General features: G+C 43.8%; 1 protein-coding gene across 2 annotated transcripts; it reads left to right on the forward strand.

Moving 5' to 3' along the window:
• Window positions 1-1,660: 1,660 nt before the first annotated feature.
• On the forward strand, window positions 1,661-14,481 carry Ppic (peptidylprolyl isomerase C). Of its 2 annotated transcripts, XM_027400902.2 has the most exons (5): window positions 1,662-1,863; window positions 8,199-8,312; window positions 8,726-8,819; window positions 11,102-11,286; window positions 13,666-14,478. In XM_027400902.2, the coding sequence occupies exons 1-5, from the start codon at window positions 1,747-1,749 to the stop codon at window positions 13,792-13,794; spliced, it is 639 nt and encodes a 212-aa protein (XP_027256703.1). In that variant the 5' UTR covers window positions 1,662-1,746; the 3' UTR covers window positions 13,795-14,478. The 2 variants fall into 2 exon arrangements, with proteins under 2 accessions (XP_035296038.1, XP_027256703.1); XM_035440147.1 differs by lacking the exon at window positions 8,199-8,312 and having other exon boundaries at window positions 1,661-1,863; window positions 13,666-14,481.
• Window positions 14,482-14,717: the final 236 nt, after the last annotated feature.

Below are 14,717 nucleotides of genomic sequence, written 5' to 3' on the forward strand. Positions count from 1 at the left end.
ATTCTATTCTAGGTAATGTGCTTAGACCTGTGTCGTCAGGGGGAATAAAATTAGTCATGATCCCCATTCCCATGGTGCTTGCTTCAGATAAGAGAGACAGTGGTAAGCACAGAATAAATATATACAGTCCCCCAGGTCTCAAACAGGTAGCCTTGCTTCTCATTGGGAATTCCTTCTTGGGGGGTAGATAGAGCAAGGAAGAAAGCACCTAGGTCCTCAACAGACTCAACTGGAAAGATGATTCCAAAGTGGTCTGCTCCACCTTAAAATGCAGCAGCTACACATCCTGTCTATAAGAAATTTTTGCTCCACCTTAAAACACAGCAGCTACACCTCCTGTCTATAGTGCAGGCTTCCAGTGTTTTTAGATATACTCTTAGATTTCCAGGTGCTTATCCAGGGACAGTCTTTGTAATTCTTGGCACTAGCCCTAAATCTGAGAGGATGGGGAGAACATACTAGTAATTTTAAATGCAATATTAGTGCCATTATATTAGAATTCATACTTCAAAATGCAGCGTTTTATTTTTATTTATTATTTGTTTGTCTGTCCTGGAACCAGGCTGGCCTTGAACTCACAGAGATCCACAGCCTCTGTTTCCTGAATGCTGGGATTAAAGGCATGTGCCACTATGCCTGGCCAAAATGTAGTGTTTTAAAATAATCCTTCCTAGGCTATAAACTATTTATATTCTCATTGTGGAACATCTGAGAAATAAGAAAACCACAGGGAAAACGAAGATGTATATTACTATCACCACAGCTATTGTAAATATCTTCTTCCTCTCTAGTCTCATGCAGTACAGGCTGTGCTGGAACGTGCTGTGTCTCCAAGGAAGATGCCAATAAACTTAAATTTCTGATCCTCTAGCCTCTACCTCCCAAGTGTTGAGATTACAGGCTTGTATGCCCCACCCAGTTTGTTGTACCAGGAATCCTACCTGCTAGGCAAGCACTCTGCTGAGCCACACCCCGAGCCCTCTCATTGCAATTTTTAAATGCTGTTTTTATATTAATTTTCAGAGTTAAGATCAGACTCTCAATGTGATTTTGCAACCTGTGTTTTTTTTTTAATTAAAAAAATGCACTGAGACTTTCTCCAGGTTATTAATTTTCCTAAATGTAATTCGTGGGTTTGTAAAATAAAATAAAATAAAATAAAAATTATCCTACAGCTACACTTCAAAGCCCAGTTTGAGTACTTTGTTTTCGCAAGGAAGAACTTTATCTGGGCCTGGTTCTGGGCCTGTGTAAGGATTTGCCCAGAAAACTGTGGATAAAGCCACGGAGTCAGCACCCGCCCAAAATACTTCGATGTCATTAATGCCTCGATCTGGTTAAGTTTCTCCGGAGGATTGAATTCTACGATTCCCAAAGATCTTCAAAGCCAATGACTTTGCGAAAAGTCGTCTCGAGAAACAAGATGAAGCCCTCCCAGAAATCCCCGAAGGTCGGAGAGGTGTTCAGCACTTCCAGGTTCCAAAGAAGCCGCGTCAGTGTCCGGGGCGCGCTGCAGCCCCGCCCGACTCACTGTGTCCCGGGCGTCCTCCACCAAGCCTCGCTTTCCGAGACCCCAATTCCGGCCACGGGTTTGAACTTGGGAGGAGCGCGCCCCGGGTTCCCGCCCTGCCCGGATCCACCACCCTCCCTACCGGGATCGCGCAGGCGCAGGCGCCCAAGAGTCCGGTCACAGTCCGGGAGACCAGGGTTGCGCCCGTGCCATCGCAGCCACTTCTACCGCTCACTATGATCCCGGGTCCCCGTCTGCTGCTGCCCGCCGTGCTCTGCCTGGGGCTCGGCACGCTCGTGTCTTCTTCGGGGTCCTCGGGCGTCCGAAAGCGAGGTCCCTCGGTGACCGCCAAGGTGATCCTGCGGATACCGCAACTTCCCCTCCTGCGGGCCAGGCACCGGGGTGCTTAGGCGACCGAGGCGCTGTGGCAGGGCTGGAGAGGAGGGGCTCCTGGCAGGGGGAACTGGCGGGGATTTGGGGGATACTGTCTGGGACGGGAGGAAACTGGGGGACGCCGGGCTAGAGGAGGGACTAACTGGGATTTGAGACTGGCTGGGAATGGAGGAGGATGGAGGTGGCCACGCGGCAAGCGAGAGGGGACGTCTAAAGGTGCATCCCCGCCACTCGGGCTACCGGGCCAACTCCCGCCGTCCCGCCGCCGGTTGTCTGAACTTGTCATCCGGGCGGGTCGTACCTGAGCAGCTTGGGAGCCGGGACAAGCTCCCTAAAGCCACAGGCCCTTTCTTCTAGAAAGGAAGCTGCTGGAGTACTTCCTTGGAATGGCCTGGGTGGGGAACAAAGCTGGAAGAATGTGAGGGGAGGGGGCAGGCTGAGGAGGGGAGGCCTGGCGGCGGGATTAGGACGTCACCCGCTGGGAAGAGCCTGGGTCCCGGCTCCAAAAGCTCAGCGCTCAAGTGAGACCTGTCCTCCTCCTCTATTTACGAATTGTCAGCCTCCAAGACGAAAGGGTGCAGTTTTAAACTTTGTGGCGGGCCTGGGTTGAGCCCTGGGCAAGCATGACAAAGCGACACTTGGAATCTTAAGGAAGGCAAGTGGGGAATCGAGAGAAATTTAGTCCATATAGTGTCCACTGCTAAAGTTCTATTTCATTCTGTTTTACCCTAGGACAGAAGATAAAGAAAGGGTGCTGGGAGAAAGGGAGGGAGGGACTGTTGCGGTGGGGTAATGACCACGTCCAGGAAAAAACCCTAGCAGTCTTGGAATGGGGCGGGGCCAGCAGAAAGTGGTCTTAATGACGGGTCCGGTTTGCCACTGGAAACGATACCTCGGGACTAGCAAAAATATTTAAATCTTTCTCAGCAGACTCAACCAAAGAGTTAGCAAGGAGAGAGAGTAGTGAGCCCAGCATCCAGCGTCACTCTCCTGAGACACGAAAGCCATCATGATTAGATTAACATCCATCCTCAGGCAGCCCCTTGATCCATAGGTATCTAAACTGGAAAACTGATTTGTGCAAGCCACACAGCTAACACAGATTTGGTCTGCAGATACTATTTTAGATAAAACCATAAACATAAAATTCATACAACTATGAAGTTGTTGTTTAAGGAAGTAAACCTAACATAGGTTGGGTGCTATTTAAAAACACCTAACTGGTGAGGCAAAACCAACCTGGCAAAGGCTGGGGTGCCAAGGGGAATTACTTGTGCAAAGGTCTCCGGTGGGAAAGCCATTCTTGGCTCAGAGGTACCTAAAGGACAGCTTGTCTTTGGGGGAGGGACTGAGGGCAGAATGGATGAGTGAGTAACAGAAAGACTCTAAACAGGCTTAAAAGGAATGACTAGGAATGTGGCCATTGAGGACATCATTCTTAGGACTCAGGTCTTACTCAAAGGCAGTGGTTCTCAACCTTCTTAATAATGGGACTCTTTAATACAGTTCCTTATGCTGGGGTGACCCTCAGCCATAGTACTTTCATTGCTACTTCGTAACTATAACGTTGCCACTTTTCTGAACTGTAATGTAAATAAACTGTAATGTAAATATCTGATATGCAGAAAACCTGATATGCAACCCCCCTGAAAGGGTCCTTCGTTACCCTTTACCACCGCCACTCCCCCACCCGCCAAAGGGGATGCCACCCACAGGTTGTGAATCACTGTTCTAAGGTAAAGTGACTGGAGTGGTTTGTTTGCACATGGAAATAACATAATTTCATATATGCTCTTAAATTTCTGTGGTCACTTCAGAGGGTGAACCGAGAGGCCATTTGGGGCTCTGTGCTAGACTCTAGATGGTGGCTTGGATCAGGGTGTTAATCTTGGGAATGAGGGACAAGGAACTTGAAGTAGATATTGGAGGCATAATTAACAGGAGTTACTCAAAGCTTAGGTGAAAGGGGTGTATGGTAGTGAGATAAAGAGCATGATTATCTATCGATCTACTATCTATCTATATCTATCTATCTATCTATCTATCTATCTATCTATCTATCATCTATCTATCTAAGTAGATGTGAATTTCAGATTAACAATGGGTGATTCTTCAGTGTATGTCCCTTGTGATACTGGAATCATTTCAGCCAGAGAGTTTTTAAAATGTATTTATTGATAGAGATCCACTCAGAGCAAGTCAGTGGCAGTCTTTGCAGCAGTGCCCAACACTTAAATTTCACACCTCCTGGCCAGCCTATGATGCAGCCTGGGACCAGAAGAAAGCCTGCAAAAGAAAAAGCCATGGCTGCAGGCAAGGGGTGGGACATCCTGACTGTATCCACCACACTGTCACTGAGACTTAGGCTCTACACTCAGGACTGTCAGCCTATTCTTTTTCACTGAGCTTACTGATTTCTGACAGATGGGAATATGTAGGTGAACCTCACACAGCTCTACATTGGTTTGGGACTCTTTTTTTAATGAATGCCTTACAACAATTCAGTATAACGGAAAATGCAGACATTAAAAAAGAGCTGTAGGCTAACCGGCTGTGACTATCCTATGTTGTTTCACCCACTGTTCTTGTTTTCATTATGACTTTCTCTAAAGCTAGGAATCTGTAAGTAAGAGGCATGAGGTGCTCCCCCCCAACACACATAGTAGGAGTCATGCCTCCATTTCAGCCTTGCAGCCTACCGCCGTGCTGGTGCGTCCATGTGAGCCCTGGATTGCAGACACAGAAGCCATTTTCCAGCGAACGCCTTGGATTTCATGCACACTGTCTTCTTTCCCACTTTTAATCATGTCAGGAAGTAGTGGCCCTGGGGTGGTGGCCAGGGGACTTTGGGCAAGTTATCTATTGTCTGAAACTTCATTTCTTCTGTGGAAAGCATATAGAAAGGATAAATATCCATTATTATGTGTATGTTTGGAGGGTACACATCTCTCTGCACATAATATGGATTTTTGAGAATTCAGTGTGATAAAGCAGGTGTTTAGTCTGTGGTCCCTCATTTGTGAGGTGACTCTTTAGTTTTGTTCATCCATGAATCCTAGGGTGATGACCTAAGCTTGAAAGCAATTGTCACCCATCTAATAGATGAGGTATATGGTTCAGTTTTAACTTACAGAAGGTCCCATGATCATTTAGTAATGGGATTGTGTTTAAGCGTTTCGAGCATTTTGAACATAGTGTCTTCTTGGCAGGATTGATCCTACAGGGCCTTGCTCGGGCTTTATGAGCACCCTACCCCTTCTCTACCTCCTCAAACCTTCAGGGTCCCATCATTTTCAAATGACTTTCAGGGCCAGCCTCTGGGAAAAAGAGTGTCTGAGATGCCCACCCACTAAACATGGTGTGGAAACCAAATACTGTCTTTTTCAAGGAGCCCACTCCAGTCCCCACCCCACCACCAACCTCCATCCTCTACTTTAACTAGACACTTTATCTGATTTCGCCTTATAAAGCCCAGTTTCTTATTTTAAAAAAATATCATTTCTTACTTTTTTTTTTGGTTTATCATTTCTATGTGTATTTCCATGGGGATAGGAGCTTTTTAGTACTTCCTTGTCCAGTTTGGATTGTGTCCCCAAGGAGGCTTATGCAAAATCAGAGAGAGGAGTCAGAGAGGAGCCTTGGAAGGAGGGGTTTGCCTGGCACCTGCCTCCCTCCTGTGGGGTGACACTGAACCACCAGCGCTCTCTGCTTGCTTTCTATTGCCATTGTGCTGACAGCTGGGAATCCGAAAGGGCTGATTGTTTCCATTCTCTAGATGCTCCCTGCTAATGAGAAGTCACAGATTAATAAAAGGGGACCTTGGATTGAAATCCTAGTGCTCATACTCCTAGCTGGGAAACTGAGGCCAATCACTTAGCCTCCCCCATCCCCACTTTCCTCATCTGAGAATTAGTGATAACAGTTCCTGCTTCTCTCCAGGTGGGCTGGGGATTAATTACATATGGTGGTGAAGCACATGGAGACACTATCTCAGCTTTCCAGTTCCAGAGAACCTCATTCTTGAGCTGCTGTGACGTGTCCGGCTTCTGTCTGGGCTCTGTGTGAGGCCCTGTCCCAAAACCTTATTTGCTTTCCTTCACTCTGGCAAAGCAGAAACCTCCGAGTGTAGCATTTGTCCTTGGCCCCACGGAAATAGTAGCAGTTTCCTGTCCTAGCCATGGAAAAGGCTGCCCTGATACTCCATTCCCCGAACATGGGTTCTGCCTGGCTGCCTTGGCTCCAGGAAGGCATGTCAGGTGAAGTATATGGCCATTCTTGTCCCTGAGCCTGGTGCCCTCCTTCCAGACCTGCCTCTGACTCCTCTGTAGTGACCTCTCCCAACCCTTCCACCCTCCAGGACTTCATATATAGTGTTCTTGGGCATGTCTCACATCCATGCTTGTGCCAATTGTGGTTAGTTTTTACTTTTCTGTTTTTGATTTTTATTTTGAGGACTGGAACTTGCTGGCCTCAGTCTCACAGGGATCTCTGTCTCTGCCACCCACTGTGGCATTTATCCTATTTCTCACATGCTGCCTTTAGGGCAGTGTGTTCAAGACATCGCCTTACATGTAGGTATTAATAACCATTTTTTGGCTAAGCAAGATTGGACTTTGTCATTTTCATTAGGGTTGGGAACATTCTGATTCCTTATATTGTCCTCATGGGGTTGAAAGGCATGACAATTGGGAGAAAAAAAATTGAGAGATATGCGAACTGGGCTATATGTGAGAAAGGAATTTTACTTGCCGATGATATTGGGCAGCAAGTTCTTTTCCTTCAATCCCCGCAGCTGACTTCTTTGTTACTTTCTAAGAATTTAAAAGTCAGGAAGGTTTTGCAAGTATCTTTCTGGTTGTCTCTTTAAAATTACACCCCTGGCTCTCTGGCAGAGCCGTTCTTTTACTACCCACATTTCCTTTCTCGCCAGGGCATGGAAGAGAAGCCACTTCTCACTGCCAGACTCACATGCGCTGAGGCAGCCTTTTGTTCCCCACACCACACTGGTGGTTCGCAGTTGTCTTCCCTCATACCTCACACGGAGTCAAGTCTGCAATGCCTTTGTTAAAGCTCTTGTATATAAATGATAATAAAACGGTGGCTGTTTTGGTCACGTGAAAATGTAAATGCCACACAAAACCCTAAATATCACATCAGCCTGTGACAGGCGTTCTGATGTATTGGCAGGAGCCCTTGCCTGGAGCTGAGTTTGACAGTCTTTACCTAGTGATTTTTCTAGATTTGCAAGGCATCTTTTTCCTTTGACAACCCTTCTTATACTTTTTAAAGCTATTCCTTGAATGTCTTTTTTTTTTTCTTACCCAATCAAACAGTAAATTGGTTTGTATAATCTAAACTTGCTAATGGAATGCCCTCTGACTCTGTGGCCTTTTCAAGCCGTCTGTCTCCAAATCATCATCCGAACATAGTGATTTGTGAAGTGAAATGTGTATAATTTCATTCCAAGTGAAACAGTTTTTAAAGAGAAACTCCAAGAGAACTTTTTAGATTTAATCTGAAAAAAAAAAATGCAACGTGTACTTCTAGCTGTGTTACCTTTCTTTTGTTCTAAGATGACAGAGGAATAACAAATTCTACTTGGGTGACCATGGGAATCAGACATCTGAATCCAGTGTTAAAGTTTACAGGACAATAGCTTTGTGGGTAACCAAGCACAGGCTAGCAGTCCTGCTAGGGACCTGGTGTCTTATTGCTCTTGGACTCGATTGGCAAACCTGCTGAAGGACTGCGTTGAGTTCCATTGTCCTTAGCTGTTCCCTTGACAGTAGATGTCTACTAAGAACTCATCTTGAGTTTGGCAATGTTTGAAATGACAAAAAAAACAAATTTGGATAGGTAGACTTTGGCTCCTCTCACTGTTTTTTGTTTGTTTGTTTGTTTTTTCCTACCAAGAATAAAGAGAAAAGCAATAGTCTTCTGTTCTAATCTCCACGCACAAAGCAGGGAAAGGGAAGAAGCCGAGTTGTGGTTTTCTAAGACTGTAGGGGAGTAACATATTGACGACTTTACAAGCTGCCTCTGGCCATACTGAATCAAGCTTTCATGCTTGACCCTGTGGTGCCTGATAAATGTTTGTTGAATGTCTATTTGGGGATGAACTGCTCCCACACAGTGTTGTGCCAACACTTGTAACTGGCCTTATGCTTCCTGACTCTCAGAAAGCACTCATGGACAGGCTTTCCTATGGGGACCAATTTTCAGATTTAATTTGGACTTAGCTGAATTTTCTTTTTTCACGTGGTGACCTTCCATTCTGCATTTCAATTATCCACAGGTCTTCTTTGATGTGAAGATTGGAGACAAAGATGTGGGTAGAATTGTCATTGGCCTCTTTGGAAAAGTGGTACCCAAGACGGTGGAAAACTTTGTGGCTCTGGCAACAGGGGAGGTCTGTCCCAGCCTTATTGACTTTAGCTGAGCACAAGTGTGGATCTTCCTTAAGAAAAAAATACAAAGATATCTTCTGGAAAAATTGGAATTAATATATCAGATGAGTGTGTGACACCTTATACTTTTGTTTTCTTATAATTATTCGGTCACTCAGTGTCCTTAGGTTTCTAGAAATTGAGAGGAAAACCATCAAATGAAAATACAGACTGCTCTTTTTATTATTTCTATTAATACTTGATTCCTATACGTCTATTATTTTGGACAGCTAATGGTAAACATTCCCTCGTACATAATTACTAGAACATAGTCAAGCTCTATAGATTTTCAAATTTTCTCATTTTCAGGTAAACACTGTTCATCTTCAATAAGGGTTGTTTCTACTTGTGTATTTAATTGAAATCATTTCTTTAGAAAGGCTACGGGTATAAAGGAAGTATCTTCCATCGAGTCATCAAGGACTTCATGATCCAAGGAGGGGACTTCACTGCTAGAGACGGCACCGGAGGTGACACTGTCTTTTGTGTTTCTCCTTTCCTATCTGGGGATAGGGTTTCTCTGTGTAGCCCTGGATGTCCTGGAACTCACTATGTAGACCAGGCTGGCCTCGAGCTCAGAAATCTGCCTGCTTCTGCCTCCTGAGTGCTGAGATTAAAGTCATGCACCACCATGCCCAGCTCCCACTCCAGTCTTTAAGAAGGATGGAGTTGTAGAGCCCTAGTCCCTGAATCCTAGCAAATATGAACAAGAGAGGTGTTCCTGAGGTTAAGCAGGGTTACTTGATTGCTCATGGGCTTACACAGTATAGAGACAGCCATTTCGCAGGGTATTTTGCAGGCATTTCAGGCATTTCAGTATGTAGAGGACAGAAAAACGTTTGCCCCAGAAAGTGAAAACTAAAGATGTACCTGCACTGGGTGTGGAGGAGGAGTCAAAGGACACCACTGGAATGTTGGTGGCAGATCATGGTGAACTTTTGCCTCTTCTATCAAAATTGCTTTCTTTAGTGGCTGGCCCTTTTAAGAATACAAAAATGTTTAAGTCGTAGCTGAGCCATCAACAATATAATACAAGCTAAGTTTTATAAACAAAGTTCATTAAAAGACAAATACTTTGATTTCTAGTTTCAAACTATACTTTGTTATGTCTCCGAGGGTCATGATTGCCCAATTCCAGAGAGTGAGGACAGTTCTTCAGAACACTTCTATCCAAGCATCTAGACAGAACTTAAATCTGCTTTGGAACTAAATGCTGGTTTTAGTAGATATTAGTGGCTAACTTTTCGAAGAAGCTCTTAGGCTGTTTTCAGATTTTATTTTGACTTTATATTAACAAATGGCTTATTTATTTAGGCATTGCCATTTAGCTCTTCAGTTAACCATTCACGTTTTGAAGATTGAGTTTTAGTTCTTGCAAAAATACAAAAGGTGGGGAAATGCAGCTCAGTGGTAGAGCCCTTGCCTGTCATGCACGAGGCCTGGGGTTCAGTCAACCTCCAGCACCACAAAAGAAGCAATCAGTCTTATCAAAGTGGCCCAGGGTGAGAAGTGCAGGGTAGAGAAGAGAGATGCATGTAGGTTCCTCTGGGATAAGAGTTGCTGAGACCCATGCAGAGAAGCAATCCCGCAACACCTGACCCCAGGCAACTGTGCAGCAGGCTCTAGCACCTGTGCCCTCACTCTGCACCTGCTTTCTTACCAGAGTGAGTCCAGCAGGGACAGTGACAATTTTACTTTGCCCTCTTTTCTGTTTTTATTCTTTCGTTTGCCTTCCCTGCTCAGTGTGTGTATGCTGGGGGTGGAGGTGGGGGTGGGGAGTGGGTCTTGGGTTAAATCTATTTGAGTTTGGAAGAGAGGAAATTTTGGACCATTTAGCCTAGACCTCTATGAGCAGAGCTATCCTCCAGGCCATCCCCGATGCCCTAGTCAATCAGCTTTAAAATTCTTCGTTTTGATTCCACCTCTGGTACTTCTAGCAGGATTTTGAGGTTGGCAATTACTGGCAAACAGACTGTCAGAAGGAAAGGCAGACAGGACAGGCCCTTGAGGGGCTCAAAGATAGGGAGGGTGGCTTGCACAGTCCACACTGCTGCTGTGGGGAAAGGGTTCTTGTTGTGGTTGCTGCTTTGCTAGAGCTCCAGGACATGAGTATTCCTTAGTTTGATCATCTTCTGTGTCCGATAGGCACTGAAGTCACACCTATTACTTACAGACTAGCTACTGCTGCTCTTGGTGCTGAGACAAGAAAAAGCAGTAGGCTTAGAGTCTGAGAGCCAGATGTTGCAATTCTGCTCTGCTATTTGTGGTTTTGTAACTCTTTCCCAGCAAAAACCAGGACTAAGAAGGCCTGTCCTGTGGGGCTGTTGTGGAGTTAAACCAATGTATGCACTCGATGCTTGGTTACCTGGTCGGTGAGGAGATGGAACAATTCGTTTGAGCATACAGCAGAGGCAAAGCCACCAGGATGGCTCAGGCACCTTTATAGCCTGCTTTCAGATGCCATCTTCCCTTCAAAATGAAATCACTGACGTATTTTGTCAAATTTTGGGTTGGAGCCATGGGTACTTTAATCTTGTGCCATATTAAAGGGCCTTCTTTGGTTTGGTTCAGACCCTGATGCCTATTTCCTTAAACAGTCAGTTTTATCCTACCCACTCACTTCATATGTTTGCCTATCCTCATCCCTGTCACCTGTGAGATTCTACTAACTGATGGCGTGAAAGACTTCAGTTTCTCTGAAGAGTTTGCTTTTAACGTTTGCTTTTGTCCCTCCTTGTCTTGCCTCACCCAGGAATGAGCATTTATGGTGAGACATTTCCTGATGAGAACTTCAAACTGAAGCACTATGGCATTGGGTGGGTCAGCATGGCCAATGCTGGCCCCGACACCAATGGCTCCCAGTTCTTCATCACCTTGACCAAGCCCTCATGGTTGGATGGCAAACATGTTGTATTTGGAAAAGTCCTGGATGGGATGGTAATTTGATTTGTCTTTTCTTCCCTCTTATAAAACTTTATATTTACGAGGAGAACTTCAGTAATTCATTGAATCTTCAAATGTGTTATTAGATAGCTTTCATATGGTGACTAGAGTTTTTTATTGTTGGTGGTTTTTGTTTTGTTTTGCTGTTTTTTAGGACAGGGTTTCTCTGTATAGTCTTTGTCTACAGAACTCACTTTGTAGACCAGGATAACTTTGAACTCAGAGAGATCCACCTGCCACTAGCCTCCTGAGTGCTTGGATTAAGGGCATGTGCCGCCACTGCCTGGCTATGACTAGAGATTTTGAAGGTGAACAAATTGCATATGGATTTTAATTGCTAGAGAGGCGTTAAAGCAGACACTGAAGAAGTTAGGTACTTCAGTTAATTTGAGAAATGTAATCAAATAAACCAGGGACTGGATATGCATTAAATAAAATATTATTTGGTAATCTAAAGAACATTTAAATACATGCGATAACACACACACACATACAAACACACACACACACACACACACACACACACACACACACACACACGATCTATCATCTATCTATCCATGAGTCTATGTGTCTGCCTATCTATTCACACACATTTGAAACCTTATCCAGTTACAAAAAGACAAATAGTATATGAGTTTAATTATATGAAGTATTTAGAATAGTAAAGTTCATAGGACTAGAAAAAAATTGACAGTTGTCAGGGGTGAGGAAACAGAAGTATTTAATGAATACAGAGCTTACTTTTGCAAATTGACCAAACTTCTGGTTGCATGCATGTAACCACTACTGAGCTCTGTATTCATTTTGTGACTTTTCTTGGGAAGATATGGACAAATATCTATTTACCGTAGATAGAACACTGATGACAAACCAATGGAGTGATTCTACCAAAGTTAAACTTGGTGAACCAATGAGTTTAATTGGGGTTTCCTATAGGAGTCTAGATGACTGATTACTTACAGGAGCACATGACTCAAAGGCAGCTATATCACTGAAAAGCCCATCCCATCATGGATGGCTACTCAAAAAAGCTACAACCTTGGAGCTCTATGCATGCTTCCCAGCAATTCAACTGTCTTAAGAGTCCTCTTTGCCTACATCAATCTTTATTCCTTATATAACTTGAGGGAGGTACCTTGTGAATCTTGTAAATTTTAGGGACTTTCTGAGATTTGTGAATTGTTTGCTCCTGAATCTTAAGAAGCCTATCTCTAGAATGGAAATTTTTAAATATAGAGTATATTGCTGTACAATACTACTTAAAAATGGATTGACTGGCAAACTGTGATATATTTTCTTACTACAATTAAAATAAAATATTAGCCTGCAGGTGGTGTACATCTTTAATCCCAGCACTCAAGAGGTAGAGCCAAGCAGACTTCTGAATTTGAGACCATCCCAGTCTACATAGTGAGTCCTGAGGACAGACAGAGATACAAAGTGAGAGCCTATCTCAGAAATTAAATTAAAATATTATAGCCAAGTGTGATGGTGCATGACTGTAGTTCCAATACTAAAGAGGAGAGGCAGGAGGATTATGACTTCAAGACTATCTGTGGTATAAAGAAAGTCCTAAGCCAGCCTGGACTAAAAGCAAGACTTCTCTCAATAATAAGTAAACAAACAAATACTTAAAAAAAATCTTCAGCTATGCAATGGTGGCACATGCCTTTAATTCCAGCACTCCAGAGGCAGAGAATCTCTGCCTCTGGCCAGCCTGGTCTGAGTGAGTTCCAGGATAGCCAAGTCTCTAGAGAAACCCTGTCCTGAAAAAAAAATCCTGAACTTATGTTATTCGGTCCACATATTAAGTCACATATAAAGACACAGGTTATAATAACCAGAAATTATTAAGAGGACCCAAATCTACATTGCTAGTTATTCACTGGAAAAATAGCCAAGAGATCTAATTCATACCTCTCTTGGGATTTCTTCTAGAGCTTTCCCAGAACAGCTTTCTCAGCCTCTGCCAAATGTCCAAGTATCCTGGTTAGCTTCCCTGTTTCTGTGACAAAACACTGACCAAAGAGACTTGGAGAGGAAGGGATTTGTCTTAGCTGGAGTTTGTATTGCTGAAACACCATGACCAAAAGTAAACTGGGGAGGAAAGGGTGTATTTGGCCTATGGTTGCACATCACTGTTCATCACTTGAGGAAGTCAGGGCAGGAACTCAAGCAGAGAAGGAACCTGGAGGCAGGAACTGATACAGAAACCATGGAGGACTTTCTGCTGACTGGCTTGCTCCCCATGGCTTGCTCAGCCTGCTTTCTTATGTCATCCAGGACCACCACCCCAAGGATGGCCCTACCCATACATAGCGGGCTGAGCCCTCCCACATCAGTCATCAGATCTGTCTTTTCTCTTGCCAGACTGTGGTACACTCCATAGAACTTCAAGCAACGGATGATCATGACCGCCCATTTACTGACTGCACCATCGTCAACAGTGGCAAGATAGATGTGAAAACACCCTTTGTAGTTGAGGTCCCTGACTGGTGACAGAAATGTTGGAAAACAGGAACACTCTGGCTGGTCCGTGTGTTCATCACTACCCACTAGCTGTCTTTTGACTTTTTAGTTACTTAAAGTTGTACTTTCAAAACAAATATTCTCTTTTAATATCCCAGTCCAGATTGCATCAAAGATTTAAGAATCAACCACACAGCCAGATGTCCTGGCAAACACCTAAAATCCCAGCATGTGGGAGGTAGAGGCAGGAGGAATAAGGAAGGGTTCAGGGCCAGTCTTGGTACATAGTGAATTTGAAGCTAGCCTAGTATATGTAGAACCCTGTTTCAGAAAACCATGCCAACAACAATAAAAATAAACCAAAGTTTATGGTGCATGAATTTTGGTATATTACCTGCTCAGGTACTTTAAATTGAAAAAAACAGGTTCTTCTTTTCCAATGGTGCTATTTTTAAATTAAAAAAAAAACTTTGTATTGGCTATTTATTTTTAAGAATATGGTTGTTTATTTGTTTAGTTTCACTCAGTTCCTTGTAACCTCCATGTTGGCTGATCTGGAAGGTTTGTTTGAGAAAGGTGACTACAATGAGGCTTAGCATTCTTTGTTCATATAATTCTTGACAGGTAAAGGGAAATTTGAGTCGTATCATATGTTGTATGTCATCAGATTTTCTGTGTCTTGATGCTCTTTATATTAAATACTTTTTATATGAATTGGCTCTGTTGTAAGACTTTTATTTTATTTTTTATGGGATGGGTGTTTTGTCTGCATGTATGTCTGCACACCATGTGTGTGCAGTGCCCATGAAGTCTAGAAGAGGGCAACAGATCCCATGCCTGGGGCTAAAGTTATAGACAGTTGTGAGTTGCCATATGTGTGCTAGAAATTGAACCTGGGTCCTTTGGATAAGGACCAGAGATGGGGCACAGAACCTACATCCCAAACATATAAG

This window comes from Cricetulus griseus, chromosome 2 (genome assembly GCF_003668045.3).
Source record: "Cricetulus griseus strain 17A/GY chromosome 2, alternate assembly CriGri-PICRH-1.0, whole genome shotgun sequence".
NCBI lineage: Eukaryota > Metazoa > Chordata > Mammalia > Rodentia > Cricetidae > Cricetulus > Cricetulus griseus.

What these genes read in the sequence shown, in the direction of transcription:
- Ppic (XM_027400902.2), top strand. Translation starts at nt 1,747, where the DNA reads ATGATCCCGGGTCCCCGTCTGCTGCTGCCCGCCGTGCTCTGCCTGGGG. An exon ending in TGGCTCTGGCAACAGGGGAG is followed by an intron (nt 8,313 to 8,725) that starts GTCTGTCCCAGC and finishes TCATTTCTTTAG; the next exon opens with AAAGGCTACGGGTATAAAGG. An exon ending in TGCTAGAGACGGCACCGGAG is followed by an intron (nt 8,820 to 11,101) that starts GTGACACTGTCT and finishes TGCCTCACCCAG; the next exon opens with GAATGAGCATTTATGGTGAG.